The sequence below is a fragment of the Aphelocoma coerulescens genome, chromosome 4 (genome assembly GCF_041296385.1).
Source record: "Aphelocoma coerulescens isolate FSJ_1873_10779 chromosome 4, UR_Acoe_1.0, whole genome shotgun sequence".
Lineage (NCBI taxonomy): Eukaryota > Metazoa > Chordata > Aves > Passeriformes > Corvidae > Aphelocoma > Aphelocoma coerulescens.
Window position 1 is genome coordinate 31577800 of NC_091017.1, and position 26048 is coordinate 31603847.

The window sequence follows — 26048 nt, forward strand, 5'->3', positions numbered from 1 at the left end:
TTAAAAGAAACAGTTCATAAAGAGTGAAGCAGGGATGTTTCCCCTGCTACAAATAATCTAACACCCTTTCTCATGATTGATGCAGATTATATTGAAATTATCTCATTGATACATGTGATATATTACTCAAGAATCTCATTAAGTCATTTGCAGTAGCAGAGTGTTGTTACTTTCAGAATCTCAGTTTACATTAAAGCTTTATTTCTAGCAAGTGACACCTGCTGTAAGTGGAGTGCCATTATCCCCTCTTTACTGGAACGGAAACCACCTGTCAGCATAGTTGAAAATTTTAAAACCAGATGATCACAATTTCTTTAAATCTCTACTCTGCAAAACCCAGATTAATGTAAGACTGAAAGTTTTGACTGCTTCTTCAAGTTAAACAGAGTAACCCTGATCTAACAGAAAAAAAGGGAACAGGTAAAAACAAGTAAAGAACTGAAACAAGATTGACTCTTGTTCACTATTTGAGGATTGTGCCTCTAAAAAATGTTTGCAGATTCACACCACAACCCTCAGCTGCAGAGTTTGTCATGTGCAACAACATAAGGGAGCCTGGATGAGGACTAATTTTTTATGTCATTCTGGCCAACCTCTCCCATTTAAAGAGCATTGTAACAGATAGGAAGAGAGATCATGTTGAAAAAGCAAGATCTATGATGAAGTTTACACCAGATGCATCTCAGTAACTGGGACACAACTTGCAATAAATACCTCTATTTTGGAAAATAGCATTCTTTACTGGCAAAAACTCTTCTGTAAACTGTATTAATACTGATATAGGTGTTCCTTCTTACATTTTTAGGCTCTGTACATGTGGTAGTCATTCAGACAAATGCTTCTGTCCCTTCTCCTTTCGTTTTCAAAAGGATAATCTCTCTAAACACAGAAAGACCTGTGTGGGAGTTAATACAGGTTAAAAGAGGGAGGATCTATATTCAGAGGCTAGAGAAGTTTAAAAAATGCACTCTTCATGGAAATCTCTTGCCACAGAGAGCACCTTTCACTGAAAGGTACTCAAGGTTTGCTTGGATATTTGAAGGCTTGAACATCCTTCATTCCAAGGACACAGCATTTTATAGAATTAAGCTTCACATTATGCTAATTACATATCAAGATCGATTCACCTCCCCAAGTTATTTTGTGCCTTCAGGAAGGTATAATCTCATTCAACTGTAGGTACTAATCTATTTCCCAGATGGTACACAACCTTGCATTCAAGAACAAGAGGCAGCTTGAATACAGAAGTCCCCAAAGAAACCTACAAAAACCCACTGAAAATCCGTGGCAGTATCTCCCTGTTCAACTGATTACTTCGTCAACTCATTCACTTCATCTTGAGGGATGTATCCAGGTGCTTTGCAGCTTGCTGGGCTGATGCATCCTGTAGCTCACAACATTACTTCCTACTGGTTTGTTGTGAAGGATATAAAATAGAGGCACTTATGGTTTCAGGTAAGTATCAGGAGCTCTGGTTCCAAGTTCGGTTCCAAGTTCTTTGTGAATACAAGCCTGGGGCTGCCCAGCGAGATGGGGAGGTTCACACAAAGAGAGAGATGTAATCTGGCTCTTGGTCCTCTTGGCCACATGGGTAAAGCAACAGCTCCTTCCCCAAGGAAGTGATGGGTTCATCCTGTTGATATAAGATATGATCAAACAGCACCTTTCAAACAGACCCTGCCTGTAACAACCTCACAAGGTGGACAGCAGTCTCCCTGCCTCTGTTATGGTGTGGATGTGTTCACACCACTGTGTGTGAACAGCTTAGTTCCCTGGAGAACTCGGGGAAGGGCCCAAATGGCTGCCCTCTATATAACACATCTGTGCTCGGTGCCATAACTCAGTGACACAGGTCCGGCAGTTCTAGGAAAGAGCTGTGCTCATCCCTGAGGGAACTACAGCTTCTCTGACATGGAGTGGTGCCCTGCCCAGAAAGTGCTGGAGCCAGGACTGTGCAGCATGCAGGTAAAGCAGGACCAGGGATTGTGGACTGTGCTTCTGGCTGTGTTTGTGGGAAGGACAAGGGTGGATTCTGGAGACAGCACACACCCTCTGCTCAGGCACGTCCTGTTCTAACCAGGGAATTCCCTGATAGTACAGTCTCTGCTTCCAATCTTGTTCTCCATCCTAGCAACAGATGCGTGGTGGGGACTTGCCTTCTTTCATGGTCACCTAGTGGATGATAAGCAGAACCCAGTGGGGCACTTTGGCAGAGTGGGTTCAGCTGCCCACACATGCTGTAGTGGAGGGGGTCTGCAGGATTCTTTGCAGACTGTGGGCATGGCTGTATCTTTGATGTAGCCATGCAGAGCCAAGCTTTAAATCCTCCAGCTCTGGTACAAATAGCTGTATAACTCCTGCTTTTAATACTTTCAGCCTGAACTGTGAAAATCATGCAAGAAGCAAGTTCAGTCAGCCCAGGTAGAGTTCTGTAGAGCAAATGAGCATAGCTATTGTTCTCATGTCCAGTTTTGTTTAGCCATGTCTGTATTAAGCCAGGCACTTATTTAAAAGAAACAGGGATTTTAAATGAACCTATGAGAAAAATTATTGTCCTGTCCCTGGGCAGATCTTACAGTATATGAATGAACAATCCATCTGGCTCTCCTTGAAGCCCATGTAACTGCAGTCAGTGCTGGTAAACACCACTGTTACTGTTGAAAGAGCCTGCCAACCTTGCTCCTTCCCTTCTATTTTTTACCTTTGCTCAGTGCCACCCCTTGCCTGCTTTAAGATTATAAAGATACCTTGCTTTCTTTCATGCTGACGCTGGATGTAAGCAGGATTTTGTGTTCACCCAACTTGCCAGTGCCCCTTAACCATGGAAAGAATACAAAATAAAGGAGTTTGCATGAGTATGCTGTCACGTCTCATCAACATTTCTAAGTAGCTTGTAAGTAACTTGGGCCCTGTGTGCAAGGTGTTCTGTGAGCTTGAGCATAAGTGAGTCAAATCTAAGATGTCTGAGATGTATTAGGTCGTTTAGGCTATACCAGTCAGGCTGACATACCCTTCTGGAGCAGCACACAAGATACCCAGCAGCAGTTCAAACGGGTCTAGTTACCTACTTCAAAACAACTGAATCGATTCTTTCTTATTTTGAAGTGCCCTGAGGCAATTAAACGGTTAAAGAATGCATTACTAGATGTTCACCTTGTGGTAGTCTACAAGGTCAGCCAGTGTTGAATGTTGCAGCTGGTCCACTCCAAGGAAGCTGTAGGAATCACTGGAGGCATCAATGAGGAAATGTTTACATCCTTCCACAGACCGATAGGAGAGCACGTAGCCTTTGATTTTCTCACTGACCCGGATCAGAAAACTCCCTGGTACTGTTTTATTCAGAAGCTCTTCCGCTTTCTTAGATGTCAGGATACCTGTTAAAAACCAAAACAGAAAACTGAAGGGAGAAAAGCATTTGTGCAGGACTGGGCAGAACAGTTCTCACAAGAAATCTGCTCTAAAACCAGTCTGTGGCACTTCCATCCCTTTCACTGTTTTCTTGCCTAGTAGCCCAGGAAAAAGAGTGCTGTCATTGCTAGTAATAGGCCATGGCCACATGCCAACTGCTTGTTATTAACTGTTCCACAGTTGGCCAACAATGAATGACAAACATGGAGGCTCGAAAGGACTGTTGCTGTGTTAGAGAGAGAATGGTATTGCAGTTGTTGTATGTTGATTCCAGTATAGGAGCTTTACTCCCAAGCCCAGCCTGTGTTAGCGGCCATGTTAGCAGAAAAAACTCTAAGCTTATTAAACAGTTGGGTTGCAGTGGAAATGCCCAGGACTCACCGTGGAACCAAGGTGCTATTGTGTCTGTGGTTTTCAGATAGCCAGCTCGGAGAGGGAATTGCTCCTCTTTGAACCACTTGATGATGCTTTCTTCGGTAGAATTGGAGATTGTCCTCTGGACTCCCTCTTTCCTGTTAGAAAAGACCTCTGGTTTGTGTATCAGGTTCAAACAACAGGTTTTGAGTCCCTGTGCAGGACTTACGTTTTGCTTAAGATTTTAAGAGCAGTCCTAAACAGGCAGTTCAGCTGTGTGGAATATGGTTTTCAGTGGACATCTGGCATCATAGGGGCTCTATGTGCTCCAGGCTTTGGACACACTACTAACTAAACCTCCAGGAATGAACACCTGAAAGCCTCATCACACCCTAGGCTAGAATATAACCTGTATTTTTCCCTGCTGGGTGTTTCTTCCACACAAGGGGGAGAGCTAACCATTCCCTTCTCAGCCATCCCATGCTAGAGCAAAAGAATTTCATCCCTTCTCCTTTCCACAGTGCACAGGGGCTTCCTTACCTAATTGCTCTCCCATTTGCCATTGCAGGAGGTGGAAGTTTAGGCTTGGGGGGCAGAGGTGGATATTGAAGTGGTCGCCTGTCTCCTGCTGTGGCACCCTTGGAAATATCTGTCCGCTTCCCTCTGTGGATGCCCTGCAGTGAAAGCCTCCTGTAGTCATCTCTGGCTTGCTGTGCAAGGGAGCGTCTCTTCTCATCTGCTGCCTTGGATTTCCGCACTGGAAATAAAAAGGAGTCCTACAGGAGCGAAGAAGCAGCAAGTTTAAAGCTTGCTACTTTTTGTCCATCTTCATGCTTGATGAAATGGAAGAATAACCCATTTCACAAGCTGAAAAATTCACTCAGTTGTGAGGCCATTTGCCATGTGTCTCCCACGTGTTAAGTAGCATAGTTTTAATTCCTTTAAGAGATTAAAAACCAGGTTTTTTTCTCAGACAAGATTAAAAATCTGTGTGTTTTTTCTTGGTACCAGGTCCCTTTGTACTTAGAGACCTACTGGTTTTGTTTCAGACGCTGACTCCTGGTTCAGACATGGATTTCTGTAGTGCCTTTCATGTAAGCTGGTGGGGGAGGCAGGGCTTATGGAGTTAAGGCTGTTGAAATGACCCCAAATCAATCATTTGAAGGATTTGAAAGTGCTAATCCATTTTGGAGGGTGGGAAGGAGTCTTGCTGAAACTCTTATGGGAAGTGGAGAACTTGACTGTGGTTTTGTTTGGGTTTTTTTCCTATAAAACTGCCTTAATTGTCTAGGTCCATCTCACCCTGGAATCTGCAGGAATAACCAGCTCTCCAGTCAGCATTTTTTTTATTGGTCAGAAAAATAAAACCCCTAGACTGAAGTGGAAGCAACTGGTGGTACACCATTGCCATCTACTGAGCAGCAGGGAAGGAACTGGGAAAAAAAGTGCATCAGGTTCTCCTTCAGGAAGCATTTGGCAGCACCGATGGATGCTACTGCAATTCTCATACTGTTTGCCATTTTCCTTTCTATCATTGGGATTCATTACATGAGACAGTGCAGCAGGGCTTTACTTAGGTGGGACCATGCTTGAATGACAGGGAAGCCCTTTTTGATTAGTCCCTGTTACCCATTATCCTTGTCCTTGACAGCAATGGTTACTGCAAAGTCCTACAAAAGGCCAGCCTCTAGTTTAAAATTAATTGTACTGGCTATACTCATGTGGTTCCTATTTGTTGCTTGTTTTAACATAGTATCAGTTGGAAAAGTTTTCCATTCCCCTGCCCAGCTCTAGTCTCGGTGCTGCATGGACTCAGAAACATTTCTGGTAATACAGTGCTGTATTTCTTGGCAGTACTCTCCACTCTCTGACCTATTATTTAGTTCTAGTATGGCAGGAGAAGCGTTGAGATGACCCCACAGAGCTCTAGGATTTCTCAAACCTTATAGGAAAAGGTCATTTTAAGGTCTTACGGAATTCCTGCCATTCAGGCTCATTCTCATCCGATTTCTGCAGTGTTCTCTGGCTCTCTGTGCTGCAGTGGCTCTGTGGTATTGGCTCCTGGGGGGCTGTGATCTCTTCTGAATTTCTCCTCTGTGCTTCCTTCATCTATGAAAGAAACAGTACATTCAGCTGTTTCACAGGCAAGTTTTAGCCCTGCTTTTTAGCTAGCCTTGAAATTCTGGGAACTCCATTCTTTACAGTGAATCCCTCCAATTTCAACAACATACAGACCCTCCGTCTTTACTGCAGGTGACAACTGAGGCAGGAAGGGAAAACAGTCCACCAAAAATCATCAGGAGTATCTCCCTGTGCTACTCCCCAATCTGCCAGCCTGGCCTGCTTTGTATCATCTCCAAATCATCACACCATACATGAGGAGCATGGCAATACTGGATAAAACTGGTCCAAAAGGTGAGAACATTCTTGGCTCACGTGAGGCTCTGAAGCTGACTGGGACTCTAGGATAAAGCCTTGACCCCACTCAATGTGTCAGGAACATGATAGGTTGCCACTTACCTGTTGGAAGTTATGCTTCCTCACATGGCAATCTGCCAGCATCTGGTGAACATTTCTGGTTCCCCTCTGAGCAGAGCAAAAGAGTGGTAAGAAATAAATATGACATTAGGACAATTGCTCTTTTTTTGGTGCAATAGGTGTTTAATGCAAAAGCAGTCATGTGACATTTGTTAACAAATTTTGCCAGCCTGTTCGGACAAACATTGGGGGGATTTTCCCATCATATTAGGCCAAAAATACCTCAGGAGGAGAACTCAGGGGTGTCAGGATTGCAAAAAGCATGCATAGATTTGCTAAGCAATGCTCACAAGTGCTCCTAGGGAGCAGTCCCTTTCTTTCCTTCCTTTAAAGCAATCCCTTGCAGAACCTGCCTGTGCACGTTTGCAGCTGTAGCTGTGTTGCTGCAAACTCCTACTTGACAAACTGACCCAACTGGCTGGATATTTCGTGTTCTCTCTCCCCTGCAAACCAGCCCAGCTGCCCTGCCAGCAGTCCCTAGCTGAGAGCTGCCTTGGCAGATGAACTGTTAGGTTTGGCTTTGAGTAAACACCCACCCACCTCCTCAGCAGACCCCAATTGCCTCCCACAGACGAGTTAACTGTACTAGTCTGCTTACCAAGGACACACTTCCTTTTAGCTCCATCACCTACTTGGCTAATATTTAATATGAACATGGCTTTACAATTTCCCTCTCCTCAGCAGGAAACTAGGAACTTCAAATGTGTATGAAGCAGGATTTTTTTCTTAGATCAGCCCTATTCCCTGCAGCACGATACCTGGATCTCTCAGGTTAAATGAGAACTAGATCTCAGAGAAAACTCAGAGAAAACTTTCAGGCAGGAGGTGGGAACAAGCCCCTCTCCAAGCCTAGAAAACACAACAGGAGACTTCAGTCTGGAGCCCTCCTTCTAATAGCAAAAGCCCCAGAAATCTGGGAAAATTTACTAATAATATAATGACAGAAAAGAAAGGAAAATATACAACTCCCATCTATTTTCATGTGTAAGACTTTGAAAGGGGGTTAGATTTTTGGTGGTGGCTTGTTTGGTTTTTTGTTTTGTTTTGGGTTTTTTTGTCAGCTTTGACTAATAAGTTCCTTTGAAAAACAATCTCCCACATAGTTGCTCAACTTCAGCAAACAGTACAGAGAAAAAACTCATGTGACTCAGAGGCTTTTGATAAAGGAGACAGTCACTCTAAATTCCCTTCACTATTAGCAGCAGGAGAGCATTTTGCCAAAACCCAACCTACTTTTTATACCGAAGTACGGAGTGGCTGTACGATAAAAGAATATACTCTCATACAAGTTCATTCAAGGCTGAATGAAAACTGCTGAATGAGATTGGACTTCTCCCATTAAATTGGCAGGGTGTTCTGTTCCTTCTGTTCAACTATGGTTGCATGGGTAGTTAATTTAACTCTTCTTTTTTTCCTTTCTCTGCAAATGGCTTTTTGTAGCCAGTTAAAAAGCCCAAATGTATTTATTGCTGGGAAAAAATACTTCTGTAATGAAACACCACAGGAAAGCAGACATTGTATTACTGCATTTGGAGTTGTCCCGTGCTGTCAAGATCATAAGCTGTTTTCTGTTTTAGAAGACAAAAAAACCCAAGAACCACCTAAAATATGCATATTAGATGATGCCAGTAAAATGATCTTCATTTGGTCTTTTATAAAAGTAAATTATTTGTCTGAGGGCTGTGGCCTTGCATGTACAGATCCTGGGATAGCCTCCCTGGTCTTGCCCCAATAGCCATCCAAACCAGCCACAGCGCAGAAGGGAAAGTACTTCACCCCTTGTTTTACCCACAGAGAATGGAAGCAAAGGAATTCAGAGTAATTTATCCATTGGCACAGAGCAGATCTATCCCAGCTGAGAATAGCACATGGACCTCCCGAGTCTCAAGGATGTAATAATATGGCTTCTTCTCTGACTATAGAAGAAAAGCCTTAGCAGATAGACAGCTTTTTCCCTTCAGATTTGTATTTGCAGCAGCCAGGATTTGCTGCACTTCCTAGACCTCAAAAATGCATGTTTCTTATAGTTACGGGAAAATGGAAAACTACCTTTGTGAGTTCCTGACTTTTTCCTGTTGTATCAATATCAGTTATTTTTCTCCCATGTTCCTCCTTTTTCTCCGCAGTGTTTTTTTTATTCCCATGAAGATCTGTCTCAGCCAGAAGTCCTGGTTGTGGGTGTAGAGACCATGTTGCAGAAGAGTCAGTCTCTCTGAAATGCAAGAGAGAGAGGACTTAGGAGCGAGTCACTTTCTGCTGTCTGAGCATCTTGTGAGGAGGCTGCACGTGAGCAGAGCAGAGCAGAGCTGCAATGAAGCCACATGTGCATAGGCAGTTATATCTCCAGATCAGGCAGGTGAGTAATTAAATTAATGACTTGTGGTGAATAACTGTTGTCCGGCTGTAGCTGGGCACCTGCTGGTGAATCAGCCCGATCCAAGCCCATCACCTGCTGCAGTAACAGCATCATCATTTCCTGTGGTCTGCAGACGGTCCCACGCAGGAGCCATGTCATGGGAGCCTCAGTGAGCCAGGGCAAGTCTCAGGCTGCAGCTGGTCTCTGCCTGCATTGTGTGTCCTCTCCAGCCTTTGCCTCTGCCTTTTGCCAGCAAGGCCAGTGTGACAGTGGTAACCACAGCCCCTACAGAGAAGACTCCAGCTTGTGTGTCCCTAGAAAAGCCTTCTCCTCCATATCTGCCCAGTGAGTCCTTCAGCTGAAGGGTGCTTACCTGCCCTCCTGGCCTTTCTCTCTCACTAAGCGCTTTGCTCTTTGTGCCTGGATCTCTTCACAGATGGCTTCATAGGATTTATCTGAAGGATGCTCGCCCATCACCCAGACCCACACATCATTGTCGGCACCGAGTTTCCATGTCACTGACTTCCTGTTGGCTGGAAAAGAAGGAGCTCTTTGGCAAATGCTGTTTACTGGGTAGCTCTTTGCAGGGCCTGTGTTGCACCTGCTGTGCCCTACCAACTGCTGTTCATGACACAGCCCCCCCAAAAGCAACTGTACATGAGGAAAGCTCAACTGGGATGCAGCCCACGCTTCCCAGTTTTTTCATACTACTTGAGCCAGGTCAGTGAAGGAGGCATTTCTGAGTCTGGGAGCAAAGGAGAAGACTCACCACTGTTTCTTTTCTTGCTTTAATTCCTGACCACTGTCCTCCCCAAACTATATGAGGGTGAGCTACCTGCAAATAGTGCACGTGGGGGAGACCTGGGAGAAGAGTGCTATCTTCCTAGCAGCTGGCATGCTGTGTAATCCTGGCAAGGGAACTTCAGGTCTAAAGTCTCAGTGGGAACTCCCTATCAGATCTTGTGCCTCAGGACAGATATTCAAATCCATGGTTATGTTAAAGACAGATTCAGAGGCACCATTTAGTGGGAAACTTAATGAGATGCATCTCCTGGGGGCAAATAAACCCTGTCTTCCCAGCAAGGGGAGTTGAGCAATTTGGTCAAGGACAGAATGTCTGGGCCAGGGAGTAAAAACCATTGTGTGCCTGGCCAAACTACCCCATTGCAGGTGGATTTAGTTATGTTTTGGAAATAAGCCTATGTCATGTCCCTTGGAGAAGAAATTGCTCTAAGGATACATTACTTCCTATTTCTAGGAAGCCGTTGACTAAGCCATTTACGTGCCAGAAGGTGAAGCAGCCAGGAGGCAGAGACTTACCTTTTCTTACCAGTGGCTTCTTCGCTGAAATCTTTTCTGCAGCAGCTTCTCTTTCCTCCCACCGTCTGATCTGTTCCTGCCTCATCTTGAAGAAGAGGATCTGCTTCTGCTCCTCGCTGAGTTCTGCCAGTAGCTCCGGATCGATGTACATGTCTGATAGTATCTGTTTCAGCATGGCTGCAGGTTTCACTTACTTACGTTCGTGGCAATGATCTTCAGGGATCAGATCCTCTTTCTGGCTCCGACAAGAAAGAGTGCCCGCCCGTCTGAGACTGAAGTAGGAATGCAGGCGTGCCAGAGCAATTATACTTCTGTCTCTTTCTCTTTTTTTTTTTTTTTAGCTCAGACTTCCTGCACAGACCAAAAAAAGTAAGTAAGTAGCTTAAAACCTGCTGTTAAGATTCCTTGGAATAAGAGGTGAGCTCAGCTCTCATGCAGCCCCTGCCCGCTCTGCAGGGAGAGCTGGCCAGAAGGGGCGAGGCCTGGAGTGGGGAGGTTGTGTTGATACTCTGCTAAACCCAGCTGATAGTATATCAAAGAGAGAGAGCACTGCCTGTTAGTCATCAGAGGTGCGGCTTGGCTGTGCCCAAGCAAACATTCCTGCTGGGCAGGGAATCAATGAACCCATGACTAGATGGCTCCTCCTCCTTCCAAACAGGAAAACTTTGATGATCAAAAGCCCGGACTGCCTCATTTTACCGAAGAAAGATAGGGGGACTTTCGACTCTGCTTTTGAGGTGGGAGTGGGAATTTTGGGGAGCTCCTGTCCATCAAAGTCAGCCTCCCAGCAAGTCAAGGGAGCACAAGGAGTGCAGCTGGTTTGAAGAAAAGCAATTTGGATAGTCAGTGTCTGAGACAGGTCCTGCTCTGACACATCTTGCTGATGCACCCTGCCCACATGGTGAGCCTGGCATGGGACATCCCTGTCTGACAGGATGAAGCTGATGGGGAGAAGGGGCACCCCTGTTCCTGCCCAGGATACTGGCTTGGGTCCAGTTCACGCTGGCGAGGTACTAACACCCACACAGCCTTGCTTTGTGCTCATGGATTTACATTTACAACAGGGATTTCACTGAAAAATTGGAAGCTCTCCTGTCACTTGGGAAGGTGGTAAATAAGAAAGTAGAAATGTGGACTAAAGACCTTGAAACCAACTATTTTCCTTATCTTATCTGGATAAACTCATGGAGATCAGGAAATTAGTTGGCAGTGCTTTTGGTGACACGGGGAGGCTGACAGCCATGTATTAAGTGCAACACCAGAGAAGGGTGGCTGACTGGCCAGAGGTGGTAGGGACTTTCTGGACAAACTCTTGGGAAATACTGCCATCAGACTACAAGGAAAATTAAAGCAATGGGATTGTTCATGTCCTTCTGCCCAAATCCTGGGAGTCTACGGAACAAGCATGGTAGAACATAGCATAGTAAGTGGGAGGCAGAGGGTTATTGAGGCAGTAATGTGGAAGTATAAAGGGCAAAGACATGGCAGAAGGGCCTGTGCCAGCATGAAGTGGGACTATATATTAAATCAAGTTGACGGGGTCAAGTCAATTAGCCATCTTACAGGAGAGGGACTGGACTTCTAGGAACTTCCAAACACTGGAAAAAAAGTGCTGGGGCTGGGAGCACCTTCAGCTTCACAGTATGACTGCTTGGCTTCTGACAAATAAAATAACAAAGAAGGAGGTAGTAGAGTAGCCAGCAAGTGCAATACTGAAGCTTTCCAAGGAGCACACACACAGAGCACACAATTATTTAGATGAAATGGGACAGCACAATAGCAGCCTTCATAAAGTCAGACTGTCAGAACAGTATCTGCTGCGTTGGTCCACCTTCCTCTGTCTTGCACCTGTGCTGGGAGCAAGCAGTCTGTCTCAAGCATCCCCCTGCTTCTGATTATGGCTTACCTTAAAATTGCCAGAGACAGAGCTGGCTGGAGCCCCACTGCAGTGAAGTCCCGATGTACTTTCAGCAGGGAGAGCTTGAAAGGAGCTTGGAGCAGGGGGAGGAGCTGTAGGCAGGGAGACAAGTTGCTCCTCAAGGACCCCAAGGCAACAACAGAGCAGATCATGGTCCCAGAAATGCATTGTCTGCAGCAGAGGCCAGGAGCAGGAGCAAAAGTCCTGGAGAGGGTGCAGTGATCAGGAGATGGTGTTAAGCCTTCTCATTTTTATGTTGTTTGTCTGATTACTTAATACTTTCCCTATTAAAAATGTTAACTTCATTCTAGAAGGAAACATGAAGCTGCTATTCTAAATCTGTATGGATTTTGTTTAAACAAACTACTTTCTTGATTTAAAAAAAAGTTTTTTGGGGAGGTGCTCTGACTTGGGCAATGCTTTTTGAGTACCCCCCTGATGGCAGAGTTTCTTCAGCTCAGCAGCCAAAGGGTCTTGAGCTGCCCTTTAGCCATGGAGATGGCAGCTATAGAGAGGGAAGAGCTTCTTGGGACATGACACATGAGAACCCATCAGCAGAATGCATGCAGCAGCATGTCCATGCTGCTCTGTCTTCTCAGGAGTGGGAATGGCCTTGCTATGGCATTTACTTAGGAGGACATCATGTGCTCTGCCATATGCCGTGGTGGCAAACTGGTCCCTCTCTCCATGCCTGGGGATGCAGTGTGTTGGCAAGATTGAAGGGTGCTCAGCAAACAAGTTTCACAGTACTGATGCAGTTTTGCAGAGTTGGATCTCCTTGTAACATTGGTTGTAAGAGGACATTTATAATGCTCTATCCCAAAGGTACCCTTTAAAGCACCAGCTATTTTAACACTGGGAAATGACATAAGCATCTCAAGAGGTTTGCAATATTTCTGTTTTAGCAGTCACTTCATTCAAGATCTAGGAGCTGGATATCCTTGTAATCAGTCATATACTGTTCCCAAAGTTTGAATCAAAGCCATGTTACTGACACCTGGCTGGAAGTGGTTTTGCAGATGCTGCTCCTGCTGTAAGTAGTATATTTACAGCTCAAACTTAGTGAAGCCAAAGACTGCAGTAATGGCAGAGGGACCTCCAAGCAGGTAATTTGAAGGAAAACTCTGGTAGAGGTCCTGTTAAACTTTCTATTTGCATTTTTTTTTCATGGGAGTGGTAGGTGGGAGCTGGTTTTGTGGAGGAATAGAGATGGAAGTAGCCAAAAATAGCAAAAACTAAGTGGAGGGAGGTGGGAAGCCAGACCAGGTCTTTGGGGCTCTGGCATTGATGTGTCAGATAGTGAACCTGAAAGCAATTAGGGTAAACAAAATTCAAAAGCTAAATGATCCTTCAAAATGCAAGGTCACACAGCATTTAAATCTCCTACTGGAGAGCAGCCTCTTCTCTGTGTTCCTGTAAATCATCTACCATTAACAGGGAAAACAATCCAATGAATACACATGAAAGTGCCATAGCTTTGAGAAGAACTGGCACGAGTTCCTGCTCACGTGTGCAGTGACACTTTGGACATGGCAGGCTGCCAAGACACTCCCACCTGGACATACTAGTCCTGGTCCTCACCATCAGTGCTGCCAGTGGAGGGAAAGTTTCTCCAAGAAAACAATAGACAGACACAGAAAATCATAGATAACGTTTTTCACCAAGAAATCAAACAGGAGGGTGTAAAATGAAACAGTGGACAAGTTAAACAGTGGGCCTTGTGCTCATTTTCAGGGAGGCAGCTTGTTCAACCTGCTGCACACATCTCCACTGTAAATGTGACAGTAACTGTAAACTAAAAATAAGCCAAGAAACCCATAGGTGAGGAGAAAAGAGAACATGAGAAAGGCTGCTTCAGAGTACTGGCCGATGACCTAAGAGGATTTCTATTGTCATAAAGTAGTTTTCCCCATAAAAGGCAGATAAGACCACATCGTTCAGTAAATGGTGGAACTGTATTATTTTGAGTCAAGAGCTTGTCCTTGGAGCTGATTATTTGTAAGAAGTGGCTTCAGAGACACCACTGGGAATTCTTTTCCCTGATCAAGAGGCTGGGCTGTGACAATGCAACTGAATTTCCTCTCACTTGCCAAACTAAGCCCAGCAGCACTAGGAAGCTCAGGTTTTTCTGGATTTCTGCAGTTCCAGCCACTCGAATGCCATCAGCTCTCTGCCAGATTTTATGAAGGCATTTCTGATTTTTTTCATAAGTGAAGCAAAGCAGAATTGCAAAACCCACCTGAAATCAGTGCAGCCAAAAGTAATCGCCTCCCCAGCCTTGCTCTGAGTACACAGGCCTTCATGGGTTAACTGTTACACATTGGTCCATAACATGCACTTGTGTCAGAAAACATTTATGTTAGCAGCTGCACCGGCAAGGCTAGTACCAAAATATCCTTCTGTTCTTTGGGGTTTGGCTGTTCATTTGTTTGTTTTATTCTTGTTTGTTTGGGGCTTTTTTTAATCCTCATCCTGTTCTAAATAGAGTAGTGATTCATTCCTTTGTTTAATTTTGCTTCAGCCTACTGGGCTTTTTTATTTCAGACGGAAGGAAAACTTCTAGTTTGGGTATAACAGAAGGAAAACACAACTGCACAAGCATAGCTCCCAGAAGACAGAACCAGACCTTGTATCTTAGAATCATAGAATGGCTTGGGTTGGAAGGCACCTCAAAGATATCTAGTTCCAGCCCCTCTGCCACGGACAGGGCCACTAAACCAGGGTGCTCAAAGCACCACCCAGCTTGGTCTTGAACACTTCCAGGGATGTTCCAGTGCCTCAATACCTTCACAGGCAAGAATTTCTTCCTGATGCATAATCTATACCTGCATTCTGTCAGTTTGAAGCCATTCCCCCTTGCCCTATCACTCCATGCCCTTGTCCAAAGCCTCTCTTCAGCTGTCTTGTAGCCCCTTTAAGGATTGGATTCTGCATAAGGCTGGCATCTAATGCTTGAAAGAACAAAACCAATGAAGTCACCACAACATAAACTACCTTGAAATTATCTGTATCTGAACTGACTTTCCCTATAGGTCCCTGATATTGCTGGAGGGGGCAGCAGTTATCTTATAGCAGGTATGAATGGATGGCAATGGCAAGAAAGGAAGATAATTTGATACAGCAGCAGCCACTGAACACAGTCTGAGGCCACCGGACTCTGCTTTCAGGGAAAATGTATCTTCCCTACTAGAACAATGTGCAAACACTTATTGGATCATCTTCCTATATCAAAAGTACTGAGGGGATTAACAGTGTGGTTAAAGGGTGAGAGCTTCTATAGGTTAACACACAGAATCAGATACTCAACCAAATTCAGTCACTGTAAAAATGAGGATTTTTCTAACCATGACACATCATTTGATTTACAGTTCTGTGCAGAAAGAGGTGCTGGGAGGTAAACCCCAGAGCCAGCACCCTGAGGTGCAAAAAAGCAGGCCTACTTACAGAGTTACAGTCTTGGACTATTAAGTCTTACTTAAGTCACTACTTGGCTTAAGTTGTTACTGGCTCTTCCTTTCTTTACTTCAAATTAAAGCCATTGTGTCCCAAGAAATCATAGCGCATGCTTGGTGAGTGGTGCCCTTTTTGTAGGCGGGAGTGCCTGAGCTGGGGTCTGGTTTTTACTATTATAAGGAGCAAAAGTTCATCACTAGGGCAAGTTCTCACCACAGAACCTGTCAAAACTGGGGATTTTTTTAGTTCATCATTACACATCCTGGATAAGAAGGGTGTTATCTTTCTTTGTTTTCCCCCCTTCAAGAACTTAGGCCATCAATTTTCTGTCTTCCCCATTCCTGTGGTTATTGCTTCCATTGCTTAAACACTTTGTTCTTTACGTTGTTTGAAACTTCACTCCCGTTATCCATCAAGGTGGTGAGAGGAAAGCTCATGTCTTTACAAACAGTTTGATGGGTGAAGGTATGGGTGTTAACATCTTTGAAATGGGTCTTCGTATCTCCACTAACTTTGGGCACCAGGTTTGTTGCAGAGCCCAGACAGTTTGGCTCCTGAAACAGACAAGGGGGTCTGCATAAGCCCGAGTTTCTGAACTTTGGGGTAAAATAGTAGGTTCAAGGGGGGATATGTGGGAGGCAGTTTGGGAAGGCTGTACCTTCCTGGTACCTCAGCCAATGGGGGAAGGAAGAGGGCAACGTGTGGCCGGGAGTTTGGGATAAAAGGAGGCTGCGCCCTCTGAAACCTCAAGAGGGGAAACCCTGTGGGCGTGTGCCCCAGTGGACTTTCTTCCTTCATTCGAATAAAGTTGCAGGACTCCTCTGTCTCCTCTCTGGACATAAACCTCTGGCGTTTGTGGATTTTCCTGACAGTGAGCACCAGTATGGAGGCACCTGTGGGGAATCCTACTGGAGGCTGAGGGTCCACTTGCATTACTCCAAGAAGCTTAGTTCATCTTTAGACAACATACAATTATGTTCGTTCATATTTAAGTTATGATAGTGATTGGTTTGTGTCCCTGTCAAAAGCCAGGATCATTTGAACAGGCACAAGATGTAATCAGCCAGAGCAGAAATGAGCAGACAAACCAAACATAGAAACAAACTGGAGCTGCAAATAAATTGGAGCTGAAATGAAGCTGGGGAAGGTGAAACCAAATTGGAGTCTAAAAGATGCTGGAGGCCAGAACAAACTGGACCCATCTATGAGCTGAATCTGAGACAAACTGGGGACAGAAACAAAGCACCTGAAGCTGCAAATGAGGTGGAGCAGAAACTAGGCAGGAGCCTTTCCCGAGGAGGAGACGCAAACAAACTGGAGTCACAAAGGAACTGGAGCCGCTAACTCCCCGCAGCATCTCTGGGCGGACTGAGGCGGGTGGGTGCTGGCAGGACCGTGCTGAGGGCAGGCAGCAGCAGCATCGCCCTCGGTGCGGGCATGCCGGCGTCTTCCTAGGGGATCCACACCTGGCGCGGGTCGCTCGGGCATGAGTGGCTCCGGGCGTGGCCGGTTCGAGCTATTCTCCCGGGTTACAGCAGACCTAGCGCGGGGCCGAAGAGCTCGTCCTGCCGGCAGTGGCTCTGGAAAAGAGCTGGGGAGAAGAAACCGGGTGAGGCCCGGTGGCAGGAAGGGTCACCGGGGGGATGACCTGCAGCTGCTGCCCCGGGACGGGACCCCCGGGACGGGACCCCCGGGAAGGCCCCCTCAGGCTCCCGCGGCCCCGGGCGGCGGCGCCCCCTGGCGGCCGTGGCGGGGCCTGTGAGGAGCGGCGGCACCGCCGCGCACCTGCCCCGCACAGGGCGCCGCCTGGCGGACGCGGCGCGGCACCGCAGCCCCGGAGCGGCACCGGGACCCCCGGCCCGCGGCCATCGCCCTCCCGCCACCGCCCTGGCCCAGGCCCCAGCTGATAATAAGGCTCCTCCTGGCTGTCTCCTGCCAGTGACCTGAGCGGGAGCGTGAGGGTCCTGAGGAAGGGACGGCTCTGAGCAATGGGGTGCTGGGAGGCTCTGAGCGGTGGTGTACGGGGTGCCGGACAAGGCTGAGGAAGCCTGTGAGCAATGAGGGACCCCTGGAGCATGGTAAGGGAGGGGCTGCATGCAATGAAGGTGTGTGGGGGTGTGTGCGTAGGTGCTGAGACGGCAGCAACGGTGTCCCTGAACAAGGCAGAGGCTCAAGGCAGGACACAGCCAGGTCAAGGGCAGCTATAAGCCATGGGGAAGGCAGGGGGACACCCTGGCAGCCGCCAGAAAGGAGGACCTCGAGCAAACAGGAGTCTCAGCTCTGGGAAGGTGCAGGGGGGAGCATCCCAAGAGGGTCCTACAGTGGAACACAACGTGGCAGGGCACTGCAGCTCTCAGGTCTGGAAATCAGCTCGAGGTGCAGCTCTGGACTATGAGCAGCAAGGTTGCATGAGGCTAAGGCTGGCTATCCCCTCCTTGGGGACAGCACCAGAGGGACAACTTCTGAAGGGACACTGTTAGGAAAATTAATCCACGATGTCAGAGGTTTATGTCCAAAAAGTAGACAGAGGAGTCCTATAACTTTATTCAAATAAAGGAAGAGGCCATGGGCATTTCCCATCGGATCTCTCAGATTGTTGGGGGATGAACCCCCTTTTTATTTTAAGTTCCTGGCTGCATCACCTTCTTCCTTTTCCCCATTGGCTGAGGTACTTGGAAGGTACAGACTTCCCGAATCGTCTACTCTATGTCCCCCTCTAATATGCACACCCCTTTTGTTATAGAAAAGAATGAAAAAAATAAAGCTATTCATAATTCTATTATGTCTTTGTTCTTTTTCTCTAGGTTCAGGAATTTAACGCAGCCTTGGCAGAGCAACAGTCCGTGTTGACATTTTCTAGAACTAATAGTTTATTCTGTTACTTCCCTATCTTTAAGTTCCTAGCCCTATCTACAAATAGATTCACATGGTCTGTTTGTAAAGACATTCATTTTATTCCTTTCAGACACCATGCCTGGGATGGACACCCTAGCTGGAATATGGACACTGTAGTTTGAATATGGACACCATAGCTGGGATACATGCCCTGAACACGGCAGAAAGACCCTCACACCCTGACCTTCAACCCATGAATAACCAGCCACAGCTATAAAGAATTTGTCAAAAACCAGCTTTATCATTGAAACCACTTGAGGCAGAAAACATATTTTGTGGGAGACAGAGGAGTAGAAACTCCTGCAATTAAAGGAGGCTTTGATTTACAACCTTGGAAGAGACTAGGTCTGGCTTAATTGACAAAGATTTGTGGACTTTAAGCAAAAGGATTACAAACTTGTGTTCCTATCATTATAAGTAAAATTGTACACTGGGTGTTTTGGTGAAGGGTTTTAAAATATAATAGTGTGATTTTATATAGTTTAAGTTAAGAATTTAGATGGTATAAGAGAGACATCTGTGTGTACGTGACATGAGAAGTTATTGGTCAAAACATAAGCTGCATTGCAGTGAGAAGTGCCACAGGTGATAGGTCATTAATCTAAAACAAAGTGTCGTTTTAAGTATCTATTGGATTAGGAAGTTATAAATTACGATGTAACCCTAAATCTTGTGACTAGTCGCCATTACTCGGAGGTGTTGTAAAAGCTCACGCCTCGACTGATGCGTTTGTTATTTTAAACAATAAATTCGTGTAGTTGCACAGTCCCATCCCTGAAAAGTTATTTTCCTCCGACACGTGAAGCGCGAGAAACGGACGGGGGGTGACCCGGCGAGGGCCGCGACAATATTTTCTATGGCTGAAAAGCTCTTATGGAAAAATCTCATGTCTCCACCCAGCCATGTCCCTCTCCATGCTCCCTCTGGCCATGGGCCCCTCCATGTCCCCTGTGCCAGCCACACACTCCTCAATATGCCCCACACAAGAAATACACCTTTTCATGCTGGCCCCGGCCATGTCCCCCTGAGCCACCTCAAGCCACATTTACCCCCATGTCCTCTCCCAGCCGTGTCCACCGCATGCCCAGGACACACACTCCCCCCTGCATTAAGATCCCAAAACTGTGCTGTGCTTCCACTTTGAGCCACAGACCCCGTGCTGCATTCCCAGTGTACAAGTACCAGATTGGCCACATCAAAGGTCCCCTTCCGTCTTATTTAAAGTAGTTTGTCCTGCTCTAAGCCAGCTGTGGTTTACGTTGGGGGACAGGAGGGGCTCCGGGCGCTGGCTGGGAAGAAGCGGCCCTCGGTGGGCGGTGGGAGGGGGGGGGCCGAACGTGCGGACGGCGGGTCACGATTGGCCTAGACTAGGAGCTAGGGGTTGGGCACCGTGAGCTGCGGAGGATGGGAAGTGTATTTTACACACTCCGTTAGCTCCGTCGGGAGAGGGAGCCGTCCCGGCTCCTGACCTGTAAATGCACCACAAGGCAACGGCGGCTGCGGAGGGTGTGGGGGCAGCGGTTGGCAGGGCCGAGGGTTGGGGCGATGGGAGCTTCCCTGGGGGGCTGAGAGCTCACTCAGGGGCAGGGCGGCTGTGGCGCGGACAAGCACTGGCCCAGTGAGAGCTGTCCCTGCGCGGGGGGTGGCGGCAGCGAGGCCCCGCGGGAGCAGGGGCTGACCTGGACCCCAGGCGACAGCACGGTGGGGGCTCAGAGCTCTGCTCCGCTCCCGGGGCAGCGTGGCCGCACCCACGGAAGTACCCCGGGGAGGGGAACACGGAGCAGGGACGGCTGCCGAGCGATCGCCAGGGGTCGTTCAGGCGGGACAGCGCCTTCGTCTTGGCCGAGCCCCCGCGGCCTTTCCCCCCCCACCGGCCTTTCCCCGACAATCAGCTCTCGCTGTCCCCTCGTCTTGGCCAATCGTGACCCGCCGTCTGCACGCTCGGGCGCCCACGCCCCTCCCACCGCCCACCGAAGGCCGCTCCTTCCGAGCCAGCGCCGCCGCTTCCGGCGTGCCGGGGCCGGGGCCGGGGCCGGGGCCGGGGCCGGGGCCATGGTCCGGGCGTTCGTGCTGCTGGCGCCGGGCGGGCCCGCCGGCCATGGCCCCTGCCGCGTGCTGTACGCGCGCACCTTCGGGACCCCCCCGGAAACCGCCCTCGGGGGTCCCCGGCAGCGCCTTCGCCGCAAGGAGCAGCTGCTCGTCGTGGCCAGGTACCCGGGAAATCGCCCTCTGCGGGAATCCCCTTCCTGCGGATGCTGGGCTTGGTGGGAGCCTCCCATCTCCTGAACCTTCTGGTGCCTTCCATCTCCTGAACCCACTGGATTTGTGACACCGCATCCCTGTCCTTGGGATCCCCACAGCCGTGATACACCCTTTTTTTGATGGGAGGGCTCCTGGGCTTTGCTGGACCCCCAGGGCTGGGACACCTTCTATTCCTGAGGGGAGCCTGGGCTCGGTGGGGCCCTCAGAACTGTGGCAGCCCCCTTTTCGGGGGACAGGGCTCAGCGAGAGCCACAGGACCATGCCCCCCATCCATGAGATCCACCCTTGCTGGGGATGCTGGACGCGGCAGGACTTCCGGGACCCTGTTCCCCCAACAGAGGGGTCACTCTGTCCCTGTATGAGGCGGGGGTCCTTTACATGAGGGTCCCTCTTTTCTCTTCCAGGCAAGTGGCCTCGCAGTGCCAACTGCTTCAGTCATCCTTGGGGCATCCATCCTCCCCACAGCTCCCCCAGCTACCTGATGAGCCAGTGTCACTCCAGGATGCTCCAGGGGGTCTTTTCCAGATGCCCCCTGGAGACCCGTTCCCTGAGCGGGTGACAGTAGTCTGGTTATCAGTGCTGGCCCTCGCCTTTGCCTTGGTTTGTGAACCCCAAGAGAATCTATCATTGGCTGAGATCACCCTGCGGCGCCTGGCTCCCCGCCTGCTCTTCTCCCTGCGCCTCCTCGGCCCCGGCGCTGACGTCCTGCTCCGTCCTGATGCTGCTGATGGCCTCCTGGATCGTCTCCTGCCCCATGGGCAGATGCTTTTTCTCAACGAACGTTTCCTCCAGGCAATGGACCGGGAGCTGGGCATCAAAGCATCCCGCTGAGCTACAGATGACATTCCCACCCAACATCCCCAGATATGTTTTGGGGATGAGAGACAAGGGAGGGATCTGAGATGGTCACCAAGCCCCAGTGGGATGGATGAGAAAAGTAGTTCTGGAATAAAGAGCAATGAGCCAGCTAAGAGCAGGGTTTTAATCCATTTATACACTGACACTGTCATGGGAGAGCTAATAGCTATCCCCATAAATCCATCTGGAGCTGGGACAGTTGCATGTTCCTGTGCTGTTTTCCTGCACCGCGTTCCACACCACTCTGCACGCACGTGACAGTGAGCGGAGGCTCCATGTGGCTGTGAATGGACGCTAAAAGAGGGACCCCGGATTGTGGTTACCCCAGTTGGGCACTATGGAGCAGGCAGAGGGCCTCCGGCAGGGGAGACATGGCTCTGGGATGGGATGGGATCTTGCCATGGGACACGGGGTGTGCATCTGGCCCCAGGGCATCAGGGTGTCTGTGTGGGGGATTAAATAAACAGGCAGCAGGGCAGGATGTAGCCGTGTGCCTGGCACACCAGGGTGGTTGTCCCCAGATGGTGCTGCTTGGGGCCAGGGGACCCATGTGACGCCCTGGGAGGTGGCAGGAGCTGGCACCCGCCTACCGAGCTCTGCAGGGTGCAGTGGGGAGCAGGGCCCTACTCTAGCAGTTTGTGGGTGCTGGGAAATCCAGGGAGCCAGGACCTGGTGTGCATGGCTCTCCCACCAGTGTGCCAGGAACAGGCCGGGCACTGCCAGGCCCTGGAGAGGGGCAGTCACAGGGCCAGACCCCCAAGTGCTTCCCCTTGTAAGTGCACCAGTAAAGCTGGAGCACCTGAGAAGGGGTGCTGGGCACTGGGCTTCAGCCACGATGGGTCTCTGGCTGTGATGGGGCAGCTCACTGTGCTGGAGGTGTGGGGGTGATGGAGCCCAGTGTGGCATCCCATAGGGAGCACTGAATCTCAGCAGGCAAGGTACCGTCTTCACCTTCCCGTGTGATAGCAGCTGTCATATACTGCACCCACAGCTGGGCTTGAATACAACCAAGAGGCAAAGAGACATTGTCTTGGAGTGTTTCAATGGTGTTAGCAATTAATTTTTGATGAGAATCAACTCGAATCCGAATGTATGGGCCATTATTGTGTATGCACTCATAGGATTCCAGTTGCTGGATTTTAATATCACCTGGTTTATGGCCAGAATTCCCTTGCAAATCAGAATTGGTGTAGTTTTTTGTGGTGGGATTTTCTCTCTACTCTGAGGTGTAGTAGATACAGGGGGAGTTTAAGGAATAAAGAATCATCTTTTCCCTGATTCTCTCTTGTGGGGATCACCCTGTATGTTTCCATCCCGTGTAAGTCTGCTAGACTTCCTGGAGTTTTGATCTCTCAGTCACCATATATGGTACCTTTTTAGTAGAAGTTTGCTGACCTTGACCATCATCTGTGTTTCAATTAGGGATCATAATGTTATTTCCTCATCATCAGATGAAAATGCAAATGTTACATGTAATTTTTTGTCAGGATAACAGACCCATTTACTGTCTTCCAACTCCCTCATTGGATACAAAAAGAGTTGTGAGATTGTATTTCTGCAAATGGTCCAGATGCTAAATCCTGCACTGGTGCCTCCTTTCCCAGAGACCCCACTGACCTGGCCTGGGCCAGGCACCACTTGGCTTCTGCTTCTCCTTGATCTCCTCCTGGAGCAAGAGCAGCACCTGCTCCATCATGGTGAGTTCCTGTATTGCACAACCTGCTGGATCACATCATCCAGGATGGAGAAGATCAGCTTATTCAGCCCATTCCTAAAAGAGGCATCAAAGGAGCACCCAGGAAGGCAGGAGGGAGGCACACCCTGCTTGCAGCACCCTCAACCAGGTCCCAGGCAGTCTGGTCCCCAGCCACAACAAGCAGGGACACTGCAGGGCAACACAGTGCTCATGGAGCAGTGGGGGGAGAGAGGCAGAGCCCACTCCAAAACCGTCCCAGGCCTCAGCTGCTGGCACTTTGAACCTCCTTCACATCCTCTGTGCTCCGTAGCCACGCCAGCTCTCGTTAACCATTACAGCCTGGGCACGGCAGGATGGTGGAGGTGCCGGGGCTCCTGGGCACCAGAGCACACAGAATCCTGAGAGGTACAGCTGCACCAGCGATGGGCCTGCGTGGCTGAGCTGTCCCTGCAGCTCCACAACCCCGTGGCACTCATTAAAGGGGCTGTAGCTGGGGGAGAAGTGCAGACAGGTGGGAGGAGAGATGATGCTGGGCTCCATTCCTGACCCGTCATGGCTTGGGCTTAGTGCATGGCCAGCATCCACGTTATCAGGGTGGCATCCTGCCAGGGATCAGGGCATGCCCCTGTGGCACTGGCAGTACCTCTGCCACATGTGATCTGGGCTGGACTTCGCCTGATGGGGCACTGCCCTGGGCACAGTCCTGCTACAGGATCCAGTACTGCCCCAGGCACAGTCTTGGCACAGGAGCCTGCCAGTCCCGAGGTTGTGGAGGCTGCCAGCAGGGAAGACAGCCAGTTCTGTGTGCACCCACTGTTAACCATGGAGCAGAAAGATGCAATCAGGCAGGAGCTGGGAAGCCTCCATGGCATCCCCCTCTTCAAGAGCTTCATTGAGGGCTGGCCACAGGTGAAGACTTTCCAAGCCCATCCAGACGACCTGCTCATCTCCACCTACCCCAAATCGGGTGAGTGGTCCTGGGGAAGGGTGCAGGGGGGATGGGGTGACACCACCCTTTGCAACGCTGTCCCTGTGCTGCAGGCACAACATGGCTGAGCGAGATCATGGACATGATCTACCACGATGGTGATGTGGAGAAGTGCCGACGGGATGCCATCTACAACCGCGTGCCCTTCCTGGAAATGAAGGTCTCCAAAGGGCCGAGTGGTGAGCTTCCCCAGCCCAGCTGCCTGGCTTGGGTGGAAAGGAAACAGAGCCAGGGTGGGGGTGAGAGTGCTGGGGCTCACACCTTTAAGTCCCCTGTGCCACAGGTGTTGAGCAGCTGGAGAATACCCCATCCCCACGGCTAGTAAAGACCCATCTCCCAGTTCAGCTCCTCCCGACCTCCTTCTGGGAGAAGGACTGCAAGGTAACATGGCAGGTGCCCCCTGTTTCTCTCCCCATCTGGGTTGGTGGGGAGGAGGCATCACTCTGTACCTCCCAAACACATCCTTGGCTCTCTCCAGATTATCTACATGGCCCGCAACCCCAAGGATGTTGTCATCTCCTACTACTACTTCCACCACATGGCCAAGATACACCCTGACCCTGGCACAAAGGCTGAGTTCTTGGAGAACTTCATGGCTGGCAAAGGTTGGGGCTGAGCCACAGGATGCCCACCCTGAAATGCTGGTGGGAAGGACATCCCCCCGCTACCCCAGTTTTCCGTTAATCCCTTGACCATATCCCACAGTGGCCTACGGGTCCTGGTACGACCACGTGCGCGGATGGTGGGAGAAGAAGCAGGAGAAGATGCTCTACCTCTTCTATGAGGACATGAAGAAGGTGAGAGTGGGATGGAGGGGAAGGAACCCTGGTTGCCCCCCCAGCTTTTTTGGCAGCCTCCTCATGTCAACCACCCTGCAGGATCCACGACGGGAGGTGCAGAAAATCTTGCAATTCCTGGGCAAGGAGCTGGCGGAGGGAACAGTGGAGAGGATCCTGCACCACACCTCCTTCCAGGAGATGAAGAAGAACCCTGCTGCCAACTATGAAACCATGCTCCCCACTGTAATGGATCACAGTGTCTCCCCATTCCTCCGAAAAGGTGGGGTTTGGCCGGTGGTGGAGGATTTGGGACGGATGTCCCTGGATTGTATTTTAGCCCCCATCTGTGGCTGAAAATATTTCACGTGTGAGGATTTACCCCACTTATTTTCTCACCCCCAGGGATCTCTGGAGACTGGAAGAACCACTTCACTGTGGCCCAGAACGAGCGCTTCAACCAGCACTACCAGGAGCATATGGCAGGCTCTGACCTCCACTTCCTGATGGAGGTGTGAGGGGCTCATATTGCTTCCCAGGAGGACTGTGCTTCTTGCTCGCCCAGTGCGGAGGGTGGATCCAGATGGAGATTCTTGCACTAATTCACTTTTCCCTGTGCAATAAATTGTGATAAATGGAGGTTGAGCTATTGCCTGCAAGGAAAGTGAAGGGGGGGGCGGGGCTGAACCGTCTGAATTCTAGGCAGTGTCTGGGAACACCTTCATGGTCATCAGGACAGAGGGTGGGAACACAGTGGATTTTTAGCAGGTGATGTTCAGGTATCACCAGGAGTGGGCACCCTCCCAAGAACCACCACTGGCCCCGTCAGCTTGGGCTGCACCAGTGAATTCAGCCACAGCCCTTGTGTGCACAGGAGCTTTCATGCTTCTGGCTTGTGGCAAGTTTCTTGACAGAGCGGGCGGTGGTGAGGCTCTCCTTGGTCCAGCCGGAGCTTGGCAGCCCATGGTCTGTGGAACAAAGGTGAAGGGAGGCAGCTCCCTGCTGGCATATGGCCAGGTTCAGCAACATCACTGTCCTTGCTGGATAGGGAGCACACCCTGCAGCCTCCAACCTGGCTGCACCGTGCCCTTGCTCTGGGATGGCTGGAGCAAACCAGCCCCTGTCCCACTAGGCACAAGGGTATGTCTTGGAGCCCCAAGTTCCCCATTTTGCCCCATTTCTGGCCGGTTCTCAAGTTTCCAAGATCGCAGCTTTTTTGGCAAGAC

The 26048-nt window shown here is 49.3% G+C and overlaps 3 protein-coding genes across 4 annotated transcripts; 2 read left to right on the forward strand and 1 right to left on the reverse strand.

Annotated features, from left to right (window-relative positions):
- Positions 1-711: 711 nt before the first annotated feature.
- SH2D4A (SH2 domain containing 4A) lies at positions 712-12209 on the reverse strand. Its single transcript, XM_069013379.1, has 9 exons — positions 9977-12209; positions 9030-9189; positions 8350-8512; positions 6283-6348; positions 5736-5871; positions 4303-4519; positions 3790-3920; positions 3154-3374; positions 712-1633 (listed from the first exon to the last, which is right to left on the reverse strand). The coding sequence occupies exons 1-9, from the start codon at positions 10149-10151 to the stop codon at positions 1541-1543; spliced, it is 1362 nt and encodes a 453-aa protein (XP_068869480.1). The 5' UTR covers positions 10152-12209; the 3' UTR covers positions 712-1540.
- A 7612-nt stretch (positions 12210-19821) lies between these two features.
- On the forward strand, positions 19822-21475 carry AP5S1 (adaptor related protein complex 5 subunit sigma 1). The gene is made up of 2 exons (XM_069013382.1): positions 19822-20452; positions 20909-21475. Exons 1-2 carry the CDS (start codon positions 20295-20297, stop codon positions 21333-21335), a joined length of 585 nt encoding a protein of 194 aa, XP_068869483.1. The 5' UTR covers positions 19822-20294; the 3' UTR covers positions 21336-21475.
- Positions 21476-22471: 996 nt separating this feature from the next.
- LOC138109644 (sulfotransferase 1 family member D1-like) lies at positions 22472-25461 on the forward strand. 2 transcript variants are annotated; one of them, XM_069013380.1, is made up of 7 exons: positions 22472-24025; positions 24100-24225; positions 24330-24427; positions 24525-24651; positions 24752-24843; positions 24925-25105; positions 25228-25461. In XM_069013380.1, the coding sequence occupies exons 1-7, from the start codon at positions 23629-23631 to the stop codon at positions 25338-25340; spliced, it is 1134 nt and encodes a 377-aa protein (XP_068869481.1). In that variant the 5' UTR covers positions 22472-23628; the 3' UTR covers positions 25341-25461. The 2 variants fall into 2 exon arrangements, with proteins under 2 accessions (XP_068869481.1, XP_068869482.1); XM_069013381.1 differs by lacking the exons at positions 24330-24427; positions 24525-24651.
- The last annotated feature ends 587 nt before the right edge of the window (positions 25462-26048 follow it).